This window comes from Astyanax mexicanus, chromosome 21 (genome assembly GCF_023375975.1).
Source record: "Astyanax mexicanus isolate ESR-SI-001 chromosome 21, AstMex3_surface, whole genome shotgun sequence".
Taxonomy (NCBI): domain Eukaryota; kingdom Metazoa; phylum Chordata; class Actinopteri; order Characiformes; family Acestrorhamphidae; genus Astyanax; species Astyanax mexicanus.
Genome location: NC_064428.1, coordinates 2,567,109 through 2,584,447, shown reverse-complemented (window position 1 = coordinate 2,584,447; position 17,339 = coordinate 2,567,109). Strand labels below are relative to the sequence as shown.

The 17,339-nt window shown below is 38.6% G+C and overlaps 1 protein-coding gene across 1 annotated transcript in view; it reads right to left on the bottom strand.

Annotated features, from left to right (window-relative positions):
• Positions 1-9,130, bottom strand: part of LOC125785743 (uncharacterized) — a 399,129-nt gene extending 389,999 nt beyond the window's left edge. The window contains exon 1 of the mRNA XM_049469823.1: positions 7,311-9,130. Within this exon, the coding sequence (XP_049325780.1) occupies positions 7,892-8,875 (984 nt within the window). The 5' untranslated portion in view covers positions 8,876-9,130 and the 3' untranslated portion in view covers positions 7,311-7,891. The remainder of the gene's footprint in view (positions 1-7,310) is intronic.
• Positions 9,131-17,339: the final 8,209 nt, after the last annotated feature.

Sequence of the window (17,339 nt, the reverse complement as noted above, 5' to 3'; positions counted from 1 at the left end):
TATTGTGATATGTTGTATTGTGATGTGTTGTTATTGTGATATGTTGTATTGTGATGTGTTGTTATTGTGATGTGTTGTTATTGTGATGTGTTGTATTGTGATATATTGTTATTGTGATGTGTTGTATTGTGATGTGTTGTATTGTGATGTGTTGTATTGTGATGTGTTGTATTGTGATGTGTTGTTATTGTGATGTGTTGTATTGTGATGTGTTGTTATTGTGATGTGTTGTATTGTGATGTGTTGTTATTGTGATATGTTGTTATTGTGATGTGTTGTTATTGTGATGTGTTGTTATTGTGATATGTTGTATTGTGATGTGTTGTTATTGTGATGTGTTGTATTGTGATGTGTTGTATTGTGATGTGTTGTTATTGTGATGTGTTGTATTGTGATGTGTTGTTATTGTGATGTGTTGTATTGTGATATGTTGTATTGTTATATGTTGTTATTGTGATATGTTGTTATTGTGATATGTTGTATTGTGATGTGTTGTTATTGTGATGTGTTGTATTGTGATGTGTTGTTATTGTGATGTGTTGTTATTGTGATATGTTGTTATTGTGATGTGTTGTCATTGTGATGTGTTGTCATTGTGATGTGTTGTTATTGTGATGTGTTGTCATTGTGATGTGTTGTATTGTGATGTGTTGTTATTGTGATGTGTTGTATTGTGATATGTTGTATTGTGATATGTTGTATTGTGATGTGTTGTATTGTGATGTGCTGTTATTGTGATGTGTTGTTATTGTGATATGTTGTTATTGTGATATGTTGTTATTGTGATGTGTTGTATTGTGATGTGTTGTATTGTGATGTGTTGTATTGTGATGTGTTGTTATTGTGATGTGTTGTATTGTGATGTGTTGTATTGTGATGTGTTGTATTGTGATGTGTTGTTATTGTGATGTGATGTGTTGTATTGTGATGTGTTGTATTGTGATATGTTGTTATTGTGATATGTTGCATTGTGATATGTTGCATTGCGATGTGTTGCATTGCGATGTGTTGTATTGTGATATATTGTTATTGTGATATATTGTTATTGTGATATGTTGTATTGCGATATGTTGTATTGCGATGTGTTGTTATTGCGATGTGTTGTTATTGTGATATATTGTTATTGTGATACGTTGTATTGTGATATATTGTTATTGTGATATGTTGTATTGTGATGTGTTGTATTGTGATGTGTTGTTATTGTGATGTGTTGTTATTGTGATGTGTTGTATTGTGATGTGTTGTTATTGTGATGTGTTGTATTGTGATGTGTTGTATTGTGATGTGTTGTATTGTGATGTGTTGTATTGTGATGTGTTGTATTGTGATGTGTTGTTATTGTGATGTGATGTATTGTGATATGTTGTTATTGTGATGTGTTGTATTGTGATGTGTTGTTATTGTGATGTGTTGTATTGTGATGTGTTGTATTGTGATGTGTTGTATTGTGATGTGTTGTTATTGTGATATGTTGTATTGTGATGTGTTGTTATTGTGATATGTTGTATTGTGATGTGTTGTTATTGTGATATGTTGTATTGTGATGTGTTGTTATTGTGATGTGTTGTTATTGTGATGTGTTGTATTGTGATATATTGTTATTGTGATATGTTGTATTGTGATGTGTTGTATTGTGATGTGTTGTATTGTGATGTGTTGTATTGTGATGTGTTGTATTGTGATGTGTTGTTATTGTGATGTGTTGTATTGTGATGTGTTGTTATTGTGATGTGTTGTTATTGTGATGTGTTGTTATTGTGATGTGTTGTTATTGTGATATGTTGTATTGTGATGTGTTGTTATTGTGATGTGTTGTATTGTGATATGTTGTTATTGTGATGTGTTGTTATTGTGATGTGTTGTTATTGTGATGTGTTGTTATTGTGATGTGTTGTATTGTGATGTGTTGTATTGTGATATGTTGTTATTGTGATATGTTGTTATTGTGATATGTTGCATTGCGATATGTTGCATTGCGATGTGTTGTATTGCGATGTGTTGTATTGTGATATATTGTTATTGTGATATATTGTTATTGTGATATGTTGTATTGCGATATGTTGTATTGCGATGTGTTGTTATTGCGATGTGTTGTTATTGTGATATATTGTTATTGTGATACGTTGTATTGTGATACATTGTTATTGTGATATGTTGTATTGTGATGTGTTGTATTGTGATGTGTTGTATTGTGATGTGTTGTATTGTGATGTGTTGTATTGTGATGTGTTGTTATTGTGATATGTTGTATTGTGATGTGTTGTTATTGTGATGTGTTGTTATTGTGATGTGTTGTTATTGTGATATGTTGTATTGTGATGTGTTGTTATTGTGATATGTTGTATTGTGATGTGTTGTTATTGTGATGTGTTGTTATTGTGATGTGTTGTATTGTGATATATTGTTATTGTGATGTGTTGTATTGTGATGTGTTGTATTGTGATGTGTTGTATTGTGATGTGTTGTATTGTGATGTGTTGTTATTGTGATGTGTTGTATTGTGATGTGTTGTTATTGTGATGCGTTGTTATTGTGATGTGTTGTTATTGTGATATGTTGTATTGTGATGTGTTGTTATTGTGATATGTTGTATTGTGATATGTTGTTATTGTGATGTGTTGTTATTGTGATGTGTTGTTATTGTGATGTGTTGTTATTGTGATGTGTTGTATTGTGATGTGTTGTTATTGTGATGTGTTGTATTGTGATGTGTTGTTATTGTGATATGTTGTTATTGTGATGTGTTGTTATTGTGATGTGTTGTTATTGTGATATGTTGTATTGTGATGTGTTGTTATTGTGATGTGTTGTATTGTGATGTGTTGTATTGTGATGTGTTGTATTGTGATGTGTTGTTATTGTGATGTGTTGTATTGTGATGTGTTGTTATTGTGATGTGTTGTATTGTGATATGTTGTATTGTTATATGTTGTTATTGTGATATGTTGTTATTGTGATATGTTGTATTGTGATGTGTTGTTATTGTGATGTGTTGTATTGTGATGTGTTGTTATTGTGATGTGTTGTTATTGTGATATGTTGTTATTGTGATGTGTTGTCATTGTGATGTGTTGTCATTGTGATGTGTTGTTATTGTGATGTGTTGTCATTGTGATGTGTTGTATTGTGATGTGTTGTTATTGTGATGTGTTGTATTGTGATATGTTGTATTGTGATGTGTTGTATTGTGATGTGTTGTATTGTGATGTGCTGTTATTGTGATGTGTTGTTATTGTGATATGTTGTTATTGTGATATGTTGTTATTGTGATGTGTTGTATTGTGATGTGTTGTATTGTGATGTGTTGTATTGTGATGTGTTGTTATTGTGATGTGTTGTATTGTGATGTGTTGTATTGTGATGTGTTGTATTGTGATGTGTTGTTATTGTGATGTGATGTGTTGTATTGTGATGTGTTGTATTGTGATATGTTGTTATTGTGATATGTTGCATTGTGATATGTTGCATTGCGATGTGTTGCATTGCGATGTGTTGTATTGTGATATATTGTTATTGTGATATATTGTTATTGTGATATGTTGTATTGCGATATGTTGTATTGCGATGTGTTGTTATTGCGATGTGTTGTTATTGTGATATATTGTTATTGTGATACGTTGTATTGTGATATATTGTTATTGTGATGTGTTGTATTGTGATGTGTTGTATTGTGATGTGTTGTTATTGTGATATGTTGTTATTGTGATGTGTTGTTATTGTGATGTGTTGTATTGTGATGTGTTGTATTGTGATGTGTTGTATTGTGATGTGTTGTATTGTGATGTGTTGTATTGTGATGTGTTGTTATTGTGATGTGATGTATTGTGATATGTTGTTATTGTGATGTGTTGTATTGTGATGTGTTGTTATTGTGATGTGTTGTATTGTGATGTGTTGTATTGTGATGTGTTGTATTGTGATGTGTTGTTATTGTGATATGTTGTATTGTGATGTGTTGTTATTGTGATATGTTGTATTGTGATGTGTTGTTATTGTGATATGTTGTATTGTGATGTGTTGTTATTGTGATGTGTTGTTATTGTGATGTGTTGTATTGTGATATGTTGTATTGTGATGTGTTGTTATTGTGATGTGTTGTTATTGTGATGTGTTGTTATTGTGATGTGTTGTTATTGTGATATGTTGTATTGTGATGTGTTGTTATTGTGATGTGTTGTATTGTGATGTGTTGTTATTGTGATGTGTTGTTATTGTGATATGTTGTATTGTGATGTGTTGTATTGTGATGTGTTGTATTGTGATGTGTTGTATTGTGATGTGTTGTTATTGTGATATGTTGTTATTGTGATGTGTTGTTATTGTGATGTGTTGTTATTGTGATGTGTTGTTATTGTGATGTGTTGTTATTGTGATATGTTGTATTGTGATGTGTTGTTATTGTGATGTGTTGTATTGTGATATGTTGTTATTGTGATGTGTTGTTATTGTGATGTGTTGTTATTGTGATGTGTTGTTATTGTGATGTGTTGTATTGTGATATGTTGTTATTGTGATATGTTGTTATTGTGATGTGTTGTTATTGTGATATGTTGTTATTGTGATATGTTGTTATTGTGATGTGTTGTATTGTGATATGTTGTTATTGTGATGTGTTGTTATTGTGATGTGTTGTATTGTGATATGTTGTTATTGTGATGTGTTGTTATTGTGATGTGTTGTTATTGTGGTGTGTTGTATTGTGATGTGTTGTTATTGTGATGTGTTGTATTGTGATATGTTGTATTGTGATATGTTGTTATTGTGATATGTTGTTATTGTGATGTGTTGTATTGTGATGTGTTGTCATTGTGATGTGTTGTCATTGTGATGTGTTGTCATTGTGATGTGTTGTTATTGTGATGTGTTGTATTGTGATGTGTTGTATTGTGATGTGTTGTCATTGTGATGTGTTGTTATTGTGATGTGTTGTATTGTGATGTGTTGTATTGTGATGTGTTGTATTGTGATGTGTTGTATTGTGATATGTTGTTATTGTGATGTGTTGTATTGTGATGTGTTGTTATTGTGATGTGTTGTATTGTGATATGTTGTATTGTTATATGTTGTTATTGTGATATGTTGTATTGTGATGTGTTGTTATTGTGATGTGTTGTATTGTGATGTGTTGTTATTGTGATGTGTTGTTATTGTGATATGTTGTTATTGTGATGTGTTGTCATTGTGATGTGTTGTCATTGTGATGTGTTGTTATTGTGATGTGTTGTCATTGTGATGTGTTGTATTGTGATGTGTTGTTATTGTGATGTGTTGTATTGTGATATGTTGTATTGTGATGTGTTGTATTGTGATGTGTTGTATTGTGATATGTTGTATTGTGATGTGTTGTATTGTGATGTGTTGTTATTGTGATGTGTTGTATTGTGATATGTTGTTATTGGTTTGTTGTATTGCTTTGGAAATGTGTTTTTATGCCAAATAAAGCTTCTTTAAATCTTTACACAGAAACAAGAAAAACAGAAAGAGAGACTGATATGAGAGAGGGGGAGAAAAGGAGAAGAGATAAAATATGAATAGATGAATTAATATAAGAGAAAAAGACAGAACAAGAGAGAGATAAAAAGAGAAAGATGAGAAAGGCAGAGGAAGAAAGAAAAATACAGAAGGAGAGAAAAGGAAAGGGGGTGAGAGGGGGCAGAGGGAGAGTGACAGAGCATGGGAGACAGGGAACGAGAGAGGAAGGGAAAGACGAAAGGGGGAGAAGGAAGGGAGAGAGTAGAGTATAAAGAGATGAATGAGAGAGAGGGAAAGAGAGACGGACAGAAAGAGAGAGAGGAGAGAGAGCAAGGGAGACAGGGAAAGAGAGAGGGAATGAAAGAAAACAGGGAGGGAAAGAAAAAGGGTGAGAGGCATGGGGAAGGTGGAATATGAAGGGATGAATGAATATGAGAGAGGAAGAGAGAGACAGAGAAAGAACAAGAGAGAAAGGGAGAGAGAGAGGGAGGTAAAAAAAATAAAGGGTTAGAGGAAAGGGAGAAGGTGAAGTATGAAGAAATGAATGAATATAAAAAAGAAAGAGAGGACGAGAGAGAGAGAGAAAGTGTGTGAGAGAGAGCAAGGCAGATAGACAGAAAGATAGAGGGAGTGAAGGAAAAAAGGGAGAGAGAGAAGGGAGAAGGTGGAGTATGAAGAGATGAATGAAAATGTGAGCAAGAGAGAGACAGAGGGGCGAGAGAGGTGCACATGGAGAGAGAGACGAAGGATAGAGGGATGGGAGAAGGTAGAGTATAAAGAGGTGAATGAAATGTGTGTGAGAGAGAGAGAGGGGGCAGAGGGAGAGAGAAGGATGATAGAGGGAAGGGAGAAGGTAGAGAATGAAGAGATTAATGATAATGGGTGAGGGAGAGATATAAAGAGAGCTGAGTTCACGTTTCAAAAATAAATATGGAAGTAGTGTTCAGTTTCGTGACTGACACTCAACACCATCTCTACAGAGGTCACGCACACGTGATCAGCAACATTAGTGTTAATCTAGCAGCAGGAAATCATCCAGACTTCTTTTTTCTCTTAAAAGTGTGCAGCTGAATCTTGCATAACTGACACAAGAGTATTATCAGTCTTAGAGTATTTGTGGAGTGTGTCTCCTGCTGTCATGGCAGGACAGGACCTGCGTAGATATGAATCAAATACTTTATTACATAAAGCACGGATACAAGGCATAGTCAATACGAGCGGGGTTACTAAATAATAAACATACCATAAACGAGGAGCAGTCCAAAGGTCATTTACATAAAGGCAACAATGAAGGGCAGGCAAAAATCGAAAGGGTACAGAAACAATTCTGTCAAAAACAGGTAATGAGATAACGCAAAGAGGAAAAGAGGAGAACCTACATTACTCAGTGAGGATGAATGAAGTGAAGGTGCATTAATGGGGAGGTGAACAGGTGTGATCAATATTCTGGTGATTGACTTCCTGGTAGTGCCGTGTGACACCTAGGTGCTGTCACTAGTGGGAAATTCCTGTTTTTACTCTGTAGCTCCATCCATTTGTAAGCAGACTGGCCTGAAAACATCCAACCCAAAAATATTTTATATGTTTAATTTTCCTAATATAAGTACCAAGCTCAGACTACGCAACATTTTTGTCCCTCACGACGTTCACTATGTCAGATTAAGCAATTCAATTCAATTCAATTCAATTTTATTTATATAGCGCTTTTTACAACAAAGGTTGTCACAAAGCCGCTTTACAGGAAAAACAGGTCCACGCCTCTTATGAGCAGCACCACAGAGATGCTGATTTTATGGTGACACAGTGGCAAGAAAAAACTCCCTTTAAGAGGAAGAAACCTTGGAAGGAACCAAGACTCAGTCCGAGGAACCCATCCTACTCGGGTTGACCCGCTCAGTACAAACAAACAACAAACAAATAACAGAACAAAACAGTACAGAGAATTAATGTGAACTATGGCTAATATAACAGGTACTAATTTATGAATATAAGAATGTGATGGGCACAAACTATAGAGCTATGGCTAATACAGAAACAGATACTGAGTGTGTTAATGGTAATCAGTGCAGGGCTGCAGAGCCGGAGAACAACACAGCGGGCAGTGGAGAGCCAGGCTGGGAACATCAGGAACAGCATCTCCATACATGTAAAAGAGATAGATAGAGAAAACAGAAAGGAAAGGAAGAGAAAAAAAGCAGAAGTTAGAAGGGCTGTGTAATAAGTCTGATGAGTAGAAGGACAGGGCTGATTCCTGAAAGCTGGAACCACAGACGGACGCATCCAGGAAGACCGGCCGGCCAGGCGTCTCAGCACATGTGAGAAAGATAGAGAGAGAGAACAGAGAGGGGAGGGAAGAGAAAGGGGTTAGAATGGTTTTATAAAACTCTGCTGGAGTGGGATGGGCACTGGTAGCAGCAGCTCAGGACATGGGGAGAGAAAGAGAAAGCAGATGATTAGGACAGGGTTTATATTTGCTGGATAAGCTGTAAGAGGAAGAAAATTGTAATGAGACATTACTCAAAAGCTTGAGCAAATAGAAATGTTTTGAGTCTAGATTTAAAGATTGAGAGTGTGTCTGAGTCCCGTATATTAATAGGGAGGCTATTCCAAAGTTGGGGAGCTTTATAAAAGAACGCTCTTCCTCCTGTATAGTTTTTCTAATACGCGGGACTAATAACAGGCCAGCGTCTTGGGAGCGGAGTGAACGCGGCGGATTGTAAGGAGTAAGGAGTTCCTGTAGATAATGCGGGGCCAGACCATTGAGGGATTTATACGTCAGGAGAAGTATTTTATAATCTATACGAAATCTAACAGGTAGCCAGTGTAGGGATGAAAGAATAGGTGTAATGTGATCGAACTTTCTAGCTCTGGTAAGCACTCTTGCGGCTGCATTCTGAACTAGCTGGAGTTTATGGAGTAATTTATGTGGACTTCCAGCCAACAGCGCGTTGCAGTAGTCCAGCCTGGAGGTTATGAATGCATGTACCAGCTTCTCAGCATCTTCCAGAGACAGTATACTGCGGATTTTAGCTATATTTCTTAAGTGGAAGAATGCAGCTTTGACTATGCTACATATGTGAGCATCAAACGAAAGAATTGGGTCAAAGATGACCCCAAGGTTCCTCACAGTTTTACCAGGTATAATTAAGTGACCGTCTATGTCTACAGTATTAACATTTATGTTTTTATCAATATTAGGACCTAATAGAAGGACCTCAGTTTTATCAGAATTAAGTAAGAGAAAGTTGTGTGTCATCCAATTTTTAATGTCTTTAATACAGTCTGTTATTTGATTTATACAGAGCTCCTCGTTGGGTTTAGCAGATATGTAAAGTTGCGTGTCATCAGCATAGCAGTGAAAGTTAATACCATGCCTACGGATAATTTTACCCAGTGGTAGCATATAAAGAGTAATGGACCCAGTATTGATCCTTGAGGGACACCATATTTTACTCTAGACTGATAAGAGCATTCGTTATTTAAGTAAACACACTGGAATCGATCTCTCAGATAAGATCTGAACCAGGTGAGGGCTGATCCTTTAATTCCTATAAGATTTTCTAACCTATCAAGTAGAATAGCGTGATCTGTGGTGTCAAAGGCAGCACTTAGATCTAGCAGTACAAGGATGGCATTACTGCCCCTATCAAGAGCTGAAAGTAAATCATTAGTTACTCTAAGTAAAGCTTTTTGATAATGGGCTTAATGACCGCCAATTTAAGAGAATTGGGTACGTAGCCCATGCTAAGAGATGAATTTACTATTTCTAGTAATGATTTTCCCACCTTTGGCAGTGCCTGTTTCAATAACTGTGTGGGTACTGGATCTAATATACATGATGTTGATTTTGATGAGTTAATTACACTAAGTAAATCTTTTTCTGTAACCGGGCTGAAACACTCTAGGTGTGTCTCAGAGCTGGAGCAGCATTCATTAATATCTATAAGTAAATTTTGGGGGTGATACTGAATTTTTTGTCTAATGCTATTAATTTTATCATCAAAGAACTTCATGAAATCATTACTATTAATGTCGGCAGGGATAACGGAGCTAGTTTGTTTTTGACTGCCGGTGAGTTTAGCCACCGTAGTGAAAAGGAATCTAGGATTGTCTCTATTTTTCTCAATAAGCGATGAAATATACTGGGATTTTGTTTTAATTAGGGCTTTTTTGTAGTCTGTGAGACTATGCTGCCATGCTAGCCGGAAAAATTCTAGTTTTGTGTGTCGCCATTTACGTTCAAAGTTACGAGCGGTTTGTTTTAATGTACGTGTGTGGTCATTATACCACAGTGCTAGCTTTTTATCCCTGATTTGTTTTATTTTTGTCGGCGCTACGCGGTCAAGGTTAGAGCGGAGCACAGTTTGTAGATTTTCTGTTTTGTGCTCGAGATCATGCTCATAGGACGGAAGGGAGATGGTTAAGTCGGGGAGTTTATTTACAAATTCATTAGCAATTGCGGTTGTTATTTTACGCTTGCTGATATAGCGGGGCGGGAGGAGGATATTTTGATTAAAAACTATTTCAAACATAATTAAATAGTGATCGGATATTGAGTCATGTTGAGAGAGTAACTATATTCTCAGCCTCAATACCCAGTGTCAAAACTAAATCTAATGTATGACATCGGTGAGTGGGGCCAATTACATTTTGTTTAAAGCCTAGAGCATCTAAAACTGATTTAAATGCAATTTTTAGTGGATCCTGGTCCTTTTCAAAGTGGATATTAAAGTCTCCAACAATTACGATCTTATCAGAAAGAAGAGTTACTGCTGCTAGAAAGTCAGCAAATTCACTAATAAAATTTGAGTATGGTCCAGGAGGACGATACAGTGTTATAAGCAGGAACGAATGCTGCGTTTTGGAAGCAGGAGACGGGCCTGCTACTTTAAGACTAAGAACTTCAAACGACTTAGCATCCAATTGTGAGTTTTGAGATATACCTAACATTGAGTCATAGATTGTGGCAACACCACCGCCACGAGCAGAGCTGCGTGGGTGACTAAAATAGCTAAAACCTGGGGGGGTAGACTCATTTAAAGCGATATATTCATCAGGTTTAATCCAGGTTTCACACAGGCATAGTGCATTAAGGTGATTATCAGTAATAATATCATTAACAATAACTGATTTTGGTGCTAGCGATCTTATATTTAATAGCCCTAGTTTCATACGGACGCTGCTGGTACTCTGAGAGACGGATGCTGTTTTAATTTTAATAAGATTATTAAAACAGATTTTCTGAGTTTTTCGGTTTCGAGCGACACGGGGGACAGACACAATCTCAATCCTACAAGGTAAAAATGCACTTGTATCTGAAAAAGGCCCATAATTAAAACTCACAGCCTTATGCACAGGAAAGTGGCAAGATAACTCATTAGAACAATGTATATTACTAAATTGCCCATTACTTAGACCACTAACCTGGCTGGTATGACTGGTTAGAGCCAGTCAGTCCCGGCGTAGCACCGCCTCAATGTTACCAGAGAGGACGGTGGATCCCAGGCGGCTGGGGTGAAGCCCGTCTCGGTGGAAGAGGGCTGGACGTTCCCAAAAACTCTCCCAGTTGTCCACGTAGCCGACTCCACTAGCAGAGCACCAGTCCCGCAGCCAGCAGTGCAGAGCGTAGAGGCGGCTGAACGGCTGGCTCCCGCGGCGGTAGGTGGGCATCGGACCAGAGATGAGGAGGCGGGCGCGGGTCAGTCTGCGAGCGGTATCCAGAAGAGTGCGAAAGTGCTCCTTCAGGACCTCACTGCGCCGGGCGGACGTGTCGTTGGTACCCACATGCAGGATGACGGTGCCGGGGTCCCCGCGATGCCGAAGCACCATAGGAAGCCGCCGGGCGACGTCCAGGACCCGAGCTCCTGGAAAACACGACACTGCAGCATTACTCTTAGCGTTAGACACCTTTAAATGCCTAACAATGGAATCTCCGACAATGAGGGTACTGCCCTTATCTGTTTACCTCGGGGCTGGGGGAGGTGAAGGAGGCGACGGCGACGAGCTGAGGACCCCAAACCGGTTTGCGGAGGCAAAATCCGGCTGAGAAGGTAGGGGGGAAACCCGCTTTCCTCGGCCGCGCTGCCGCTCCCAGGCCCCTCCCGGAGCGGGGGTGAAGCAAACGACCGCCGGGGTCCGCCGCACCGGCAGCACCGGGTTGGAGACGGCCGCGAAGGCGGCGTCGCGGGATTCCTCCAGCCTCGTCCTCTGCCTGTGGAGCTCCGACTGCCTCTCGAGCAGGCGGTGGATCTGCTGATCCAGACGGACGAGTTCCTCGCTGAGTGTCAGGAGAGCACGATCCTCCGCACACGCCATTACCTCGAAGTAAGCACAAAAAACACAAAAAAACAACGGCAAAAATCGATAAATAACACAAAAATAATGGCTACCTGAGGGATTTTATAAGTTTAGGAAGGTTATAAGATGGTTAAAAGTTAATAAGTAGTAGAAAACGTAAACAAATAGCTAAAACAGAGACGAGCTAAACAAACAGCAAGCAGGTACGCAAGCCGGAAGTTGCGTCACTCACCGCGTCACTCACCGCCAGTTACGTTTGTTTTGTGTCGTTCTCGGGGACTGGCAACACTACACCGACCAATCATCGTCCGCGTCCTCGCATGAGTTCGTAGGTTATTGCGGAACTCATCGCGGGGGAGAAGCATAGAATCTGAAAATCACTGCTACAGAAGCAGAGGGAAAGCGACTGTGGGCTCCTGGGTTCCTGATTGACCCAAATGGACATTACATGTTTTTTGTACTCCAGAGAGAACTTGAGGTACGGTAAGGATGCAGCTACTAAGGTTTCAGTGAATGTAAACAGAATATCTCATGGATGAATTATTAGATGATTATTAGATTATTCTTCTGTTTCTCTGGTCCAGTGAACTGCAGGAGCACGGTGCCGCTTTCTTTTCCCGTGTTTACATCTGTGCGCCACAGAACACTCTGTCTTCCTATTGGTCAGTGTCAGGGAGCGCGTCACGGAGCATGTTTAACTAGGCAATAAAATACCAAAAATTCTAACATGCTAGTCTTTCTGTCGGATGCTCTGACAGCATCGCTCACGTCAAATTACTGATCTTTGCCTGTATCACAACAAACAGACCTTTGTCACTCACGACACAGATCAGACTCGGGCAATTTGTTGTCACAGACAAAATCGGGTCAAAATCTGGCTAAAATCGTATAGTCTGATCCAGGCATAATGTACACACATCATCAAAAACATCGTTGACCCCAATAAAGGACATGACATGTAGGTTTGGCATGTAAATGATTTAAGTTTATACTTAGTCTTGCATGTATGTCACCGGGGAAAGGACGCACACCAAATGACAAGAGAACTTTTTTTTCGTGGGGTATTTTATTCTGATTTTTATTTAAAACAAAAATAAAATGAATACACTGTAAAACCCTAGCTTAGAACACAGCACAGTATTTGGTAGTGGCACTAATTACAGAAAATAGATAAATAACATTAATACCACCTTAATACCATTAACAGAACTCTTTTTATATTTGTTTTTGAGCTCACCTCGATTTACTCAGCTTTACTCAACAAGATTTGAGCATTTCTTTAAGAGAACTTGGATAAACAGCTTCTGTAACCCAGAAAAATACAAGGCTTGAACACAAGGAGCACACTACCCCACAGAAACAATGCCATCTGCCCGCATCTGGTTGTGATTCATTCAAAATACATGTTTAGAAAGGCAATATAGGCATCTACTACTGTTATAGGCCAACTAAACCTTATATTGTTCAGTATTTCCTGATTTTTACCTCTTATTTCATTAGGATGGCTCTGGAGGAATCCTAAAATGGAGCGCCACCATTCACTGCAGCTTGAGCCTCCTTCTCTACCATGCTCTTAGCTCCTCCCTTTCCTCTCTCAGGGTGACAACACTTCTGATTGTGTTTCTTAAAGTTACAGACACACATTTTAAAGGTGTATACTCAATTCACCACCTGGCTACATGTAAATCAAGCAAAGATGGGCCTTCGGCATCCCTCAGAGGAGAGTTCAAAAGCATTTCTTGCAGTTGATAGAGGTCTGGAGTGGTTAGATTGTAGGGTTTTGGGAAGTTTGGTACTGCTTGCTGTACCAGTTGTGTAAATATTACTACAGCATGCTTTTGGTGGCAGTGGATACATGAAGGCACCAGCATCATGAGGGCTCTGTGAGATATAAAAAACACAGAGTGGAACAACCAACTAATTGTCCAACATGTGCAGAGAGACCCAACAGCCACAACTGCAGACGAGCAGTGAGCAGTGATGCCCTCAGTCATGCTGTTAGTGCCAACACCATTGGCAGATGGCTGCACGACAAGGTACTACTGTACATGCATGCAGACCATTAAAACAACTACATCTAACATGACTTCAGCATCACCACAATACTGTAATGGTGACTTTACAGACTGTCATGGAGTGACTCAGAATGGTATTGGATCATCTTCAGTTACAAGTCCTGCTTTTGTCTTGGTGGAGATGACCAACAGATCACCTTCAATCTTCACTAAAAACACTTTTACAGCCTGATGTTACAATAATTACATCCTGCAACCAGTCACTCTACCTGTTTGTCTGAAAGCACTATTCCAACAAGACCATGTTCACCCACATGCTGTAGACACAGCTGCTATGCCATGGCCAGCCACGTCGCCTGAGCTATCCCTGATAAAAAAGATGAATGATGTTATGGAACATGACATCAATAATTCCAACCCTTCCACAAAATTTGCAGGAACTGTGTGAGAATATTAAGCTTCTTTAGGAACCTCTACAACTCTATGGAGATATATCTGGTTAAACTTAAATGAACAAATGGTCCTAAAACCTGGGCTTACTTTAAACCACCCAACCCAACATTCTAACCATGAAGGACATCAGTGTGTCCCAAACCAAAATATGGTTCCCCTTCCATACACTGAAAACCACCCTCCACCTGAAAGAAGTTAGAAAGGCTAAGACGCAGAACAAAGTCATCCTTTTTGTGAAACTGTGCAGACAATTTCCAATTCTGAAGACCCACGAGAGCAGATCTGTTCCAGTATCTGCTGACTGCAACTGTATGAATATAACAGTTTCACAGTTGAACTGCCAATGGTCCAGTTACTAATACAGCTCTATTTTTTGACAAGCAAAATGATTAAAAGCCTGTAATTTAAACATTGATCTAAACCTGTATAGAAATATTCCCTACTCACCTTTTTCTTGACAATGGTGACCAGTTCACCAGCAGAGAGACCGCAGCTTTGATTCTGATATTCTGAGGAACAAGGTCATGCAGTTTTTGGGTCAATTTTGTAGCATTTAGAGCAGAGGTTCTCAACCGGTCTCAGCCCGGGACCCACATTTTCTCATGGTCATTAAGTCATGACCGACTTTCATAGAATACAAACCAAACAAATTTATTTTTGAAAAATAGCCTTCAATAATCCATTCAAAAACACATGTGCATGCAAAAGTGAATATAAGAGCCTGTGGTCCAGCGGGCTAAGCACTGCCAATATGATTGGGAGATTGCTGATTCGAATCCCGGTCATGCTTGTCATCAGCTGCTGAAGCCCTGAGAGAGCACTGTTCTGTTTAATGTATTGCTCCTGTTTTAGCTCTTTATAGTTATTTGCAATCCTCTGCCGCCATCTACTGAGCAATTTTGGTAGTGTTTTATTGTTTAAGAAACTAGTTGATGATGTCATATTAAGTGGACATTAGTTCTTCAAGAAAACAGAGCAGGGTGCTCTACTCTTGCTTGCAGAGGCTAAAGTTACTCGTTTATTTCTTCCTGAGCATCAAGGTTGCTTTGAAGGCATCGTCGGTAGGTTATATTTAATTGGATGCTTATGTATAAAGTAGTTATAAAGTTTAGTACAACTTTGTATGTTACTTTACACTCAGACTAAACCAACCTTGTTTTCTAGCACTCTGCTAAGTTACATTCTGAATGGATTGTATTTGTTTCCTAGTTTTACCCTACGACCATAAAGAGTTAACTGGAAACTGTCGTCTGGTGTGGTTTGTTGGAGAGGAGTTAACTTGCTGTTGACCCTGGCAAGGCGTTGGGGCAGAACAGTACAAGCACAATTGGCCTTGGTCACTCTGGGTGGGTAGGTGCCGCTCTCTCCCCACATCACTCCACAGGGTGATGTGGATCAGTACGAGGCGCCTGTGAGCTGATGTATCTGAACCAACTCGCTGCGCTTTCCTCCAAGCGTGCTGTGATGCTATTTGGTAATGCTACATCGAAGCAGTTTAAAAAGAGGCGGAGTCTGACTTCACATGTGTCGGAGGAGGCATGTGTTGGTCTTCACCCTCCTGGTGTTGGGGCATTACTAGTGATAGGGTCCTAATGAGTAGGTTGGGTAATTGACTGTGTATATTGTGGAGAAAATGGGATCAAAATGGTAAATAAAATTAAAACTGAGAAACTGAGGAGGAACATGACACAACATGTATAAAGGTTACTACGATAAAATAAGTATCAAAACTGCACAAAATATATAAGGCCACAAAATTTGATATTTCATTTCTCCGTATATCTCTGCATCCAGAGTGCATAAGAAACTATCGGTCTCTTTTTTCCTCAATATAAAAGACGAGTACAAAATCAGATGAGCATTAATTATTAATGTTTTTTAATTATATTTATTTTTAACAAGCTGTCTGCGACCCGCCCAGAACGTGTCCACGACCCACCAGTTGAGAATAGCTGATTTGGAGCATCTGCAGATCAAAACATTAAAAGCTTTATTACAAATTTATTAAATCAGAAATGTATGATTTTAGGTAAACAAATGTGATCCAAAACAAACTAATCACAAATAATTCCTCATTCCAACAGGACAATACATGTCCACATACTTCTGCTATCTCCATTTAGTCCATTTAGGATACACGTGATGAATTATAACAGGACACCATTAAGCCAGGCGGACACTGTGCGATTTTAGCCCGATTTTAAGCCCGATCTGGTCGGATGCGACTGAATTTCATGATCGGGCCGAATTTTAGCTTGATCGTGCGTCGTTTGTCGTGCAGTGTGAGAGGGGAAGCGATGTCCGATTAATTGCCCATACGAGCTGCGAATGAGCAGTCGGACGCGACCAGGGATTTCTGACATGCCAGAAATTTTGGTCGCTTGTCTCACAGTGTGAGCTGTTTTGCGGGCCGATTTCTTAACGTCACGACCCGTTTTCCCAAAAATCTGCACAGTAACTATAAATTATTATTAGTCATATTTATTTCTGTCAGTTATAAGGATTTATATTTATGTTCGGTACACAGACTTATAGCTTAATATAGCAGACACAGGCATTCTGCTGTTTAATAATTTCAACAGATGCTTATTCTCAGTCAATAGCTGGAGTTTTTGAAAAGAAAAATTAAAAGAGAAAATAACTTTGACAAACATAAATTTATTTTATTTCACTTTGCTATTATATCTGAAAAATAAAGCACATTGTCAGCGTCTGGTGCTGCCCGTCAATTATATAAAACTTAAAACATGCACAGAAATATAAAGCTATATTTTATAATTCATTTCTTTTCGCCAGTGCAAATTTATTAAAATTATAAATATATTAATTTATTAATTAAAATCTCGTCCAGTGCTCCAGAATATTAGCCACGCAAAGCCAGCTTAGCGCAGCGCGCGGCATTGTGCGCATAATAACCTCTGTCTTCTAAAATAAACGTTTTAATAAATAAGGTCGGAGAAGTGTAGTAAAATTAATGCTATTAAACTTACTAAAGCTAATAAATGTACTGATAATTAATCAAGATAAATCGGACAAAATGCGCTGCGCCTCTCTCTCGCTCTCTTTCGCAGCGCGGAGCTGAATTCAGCGCGAGGCTACAGA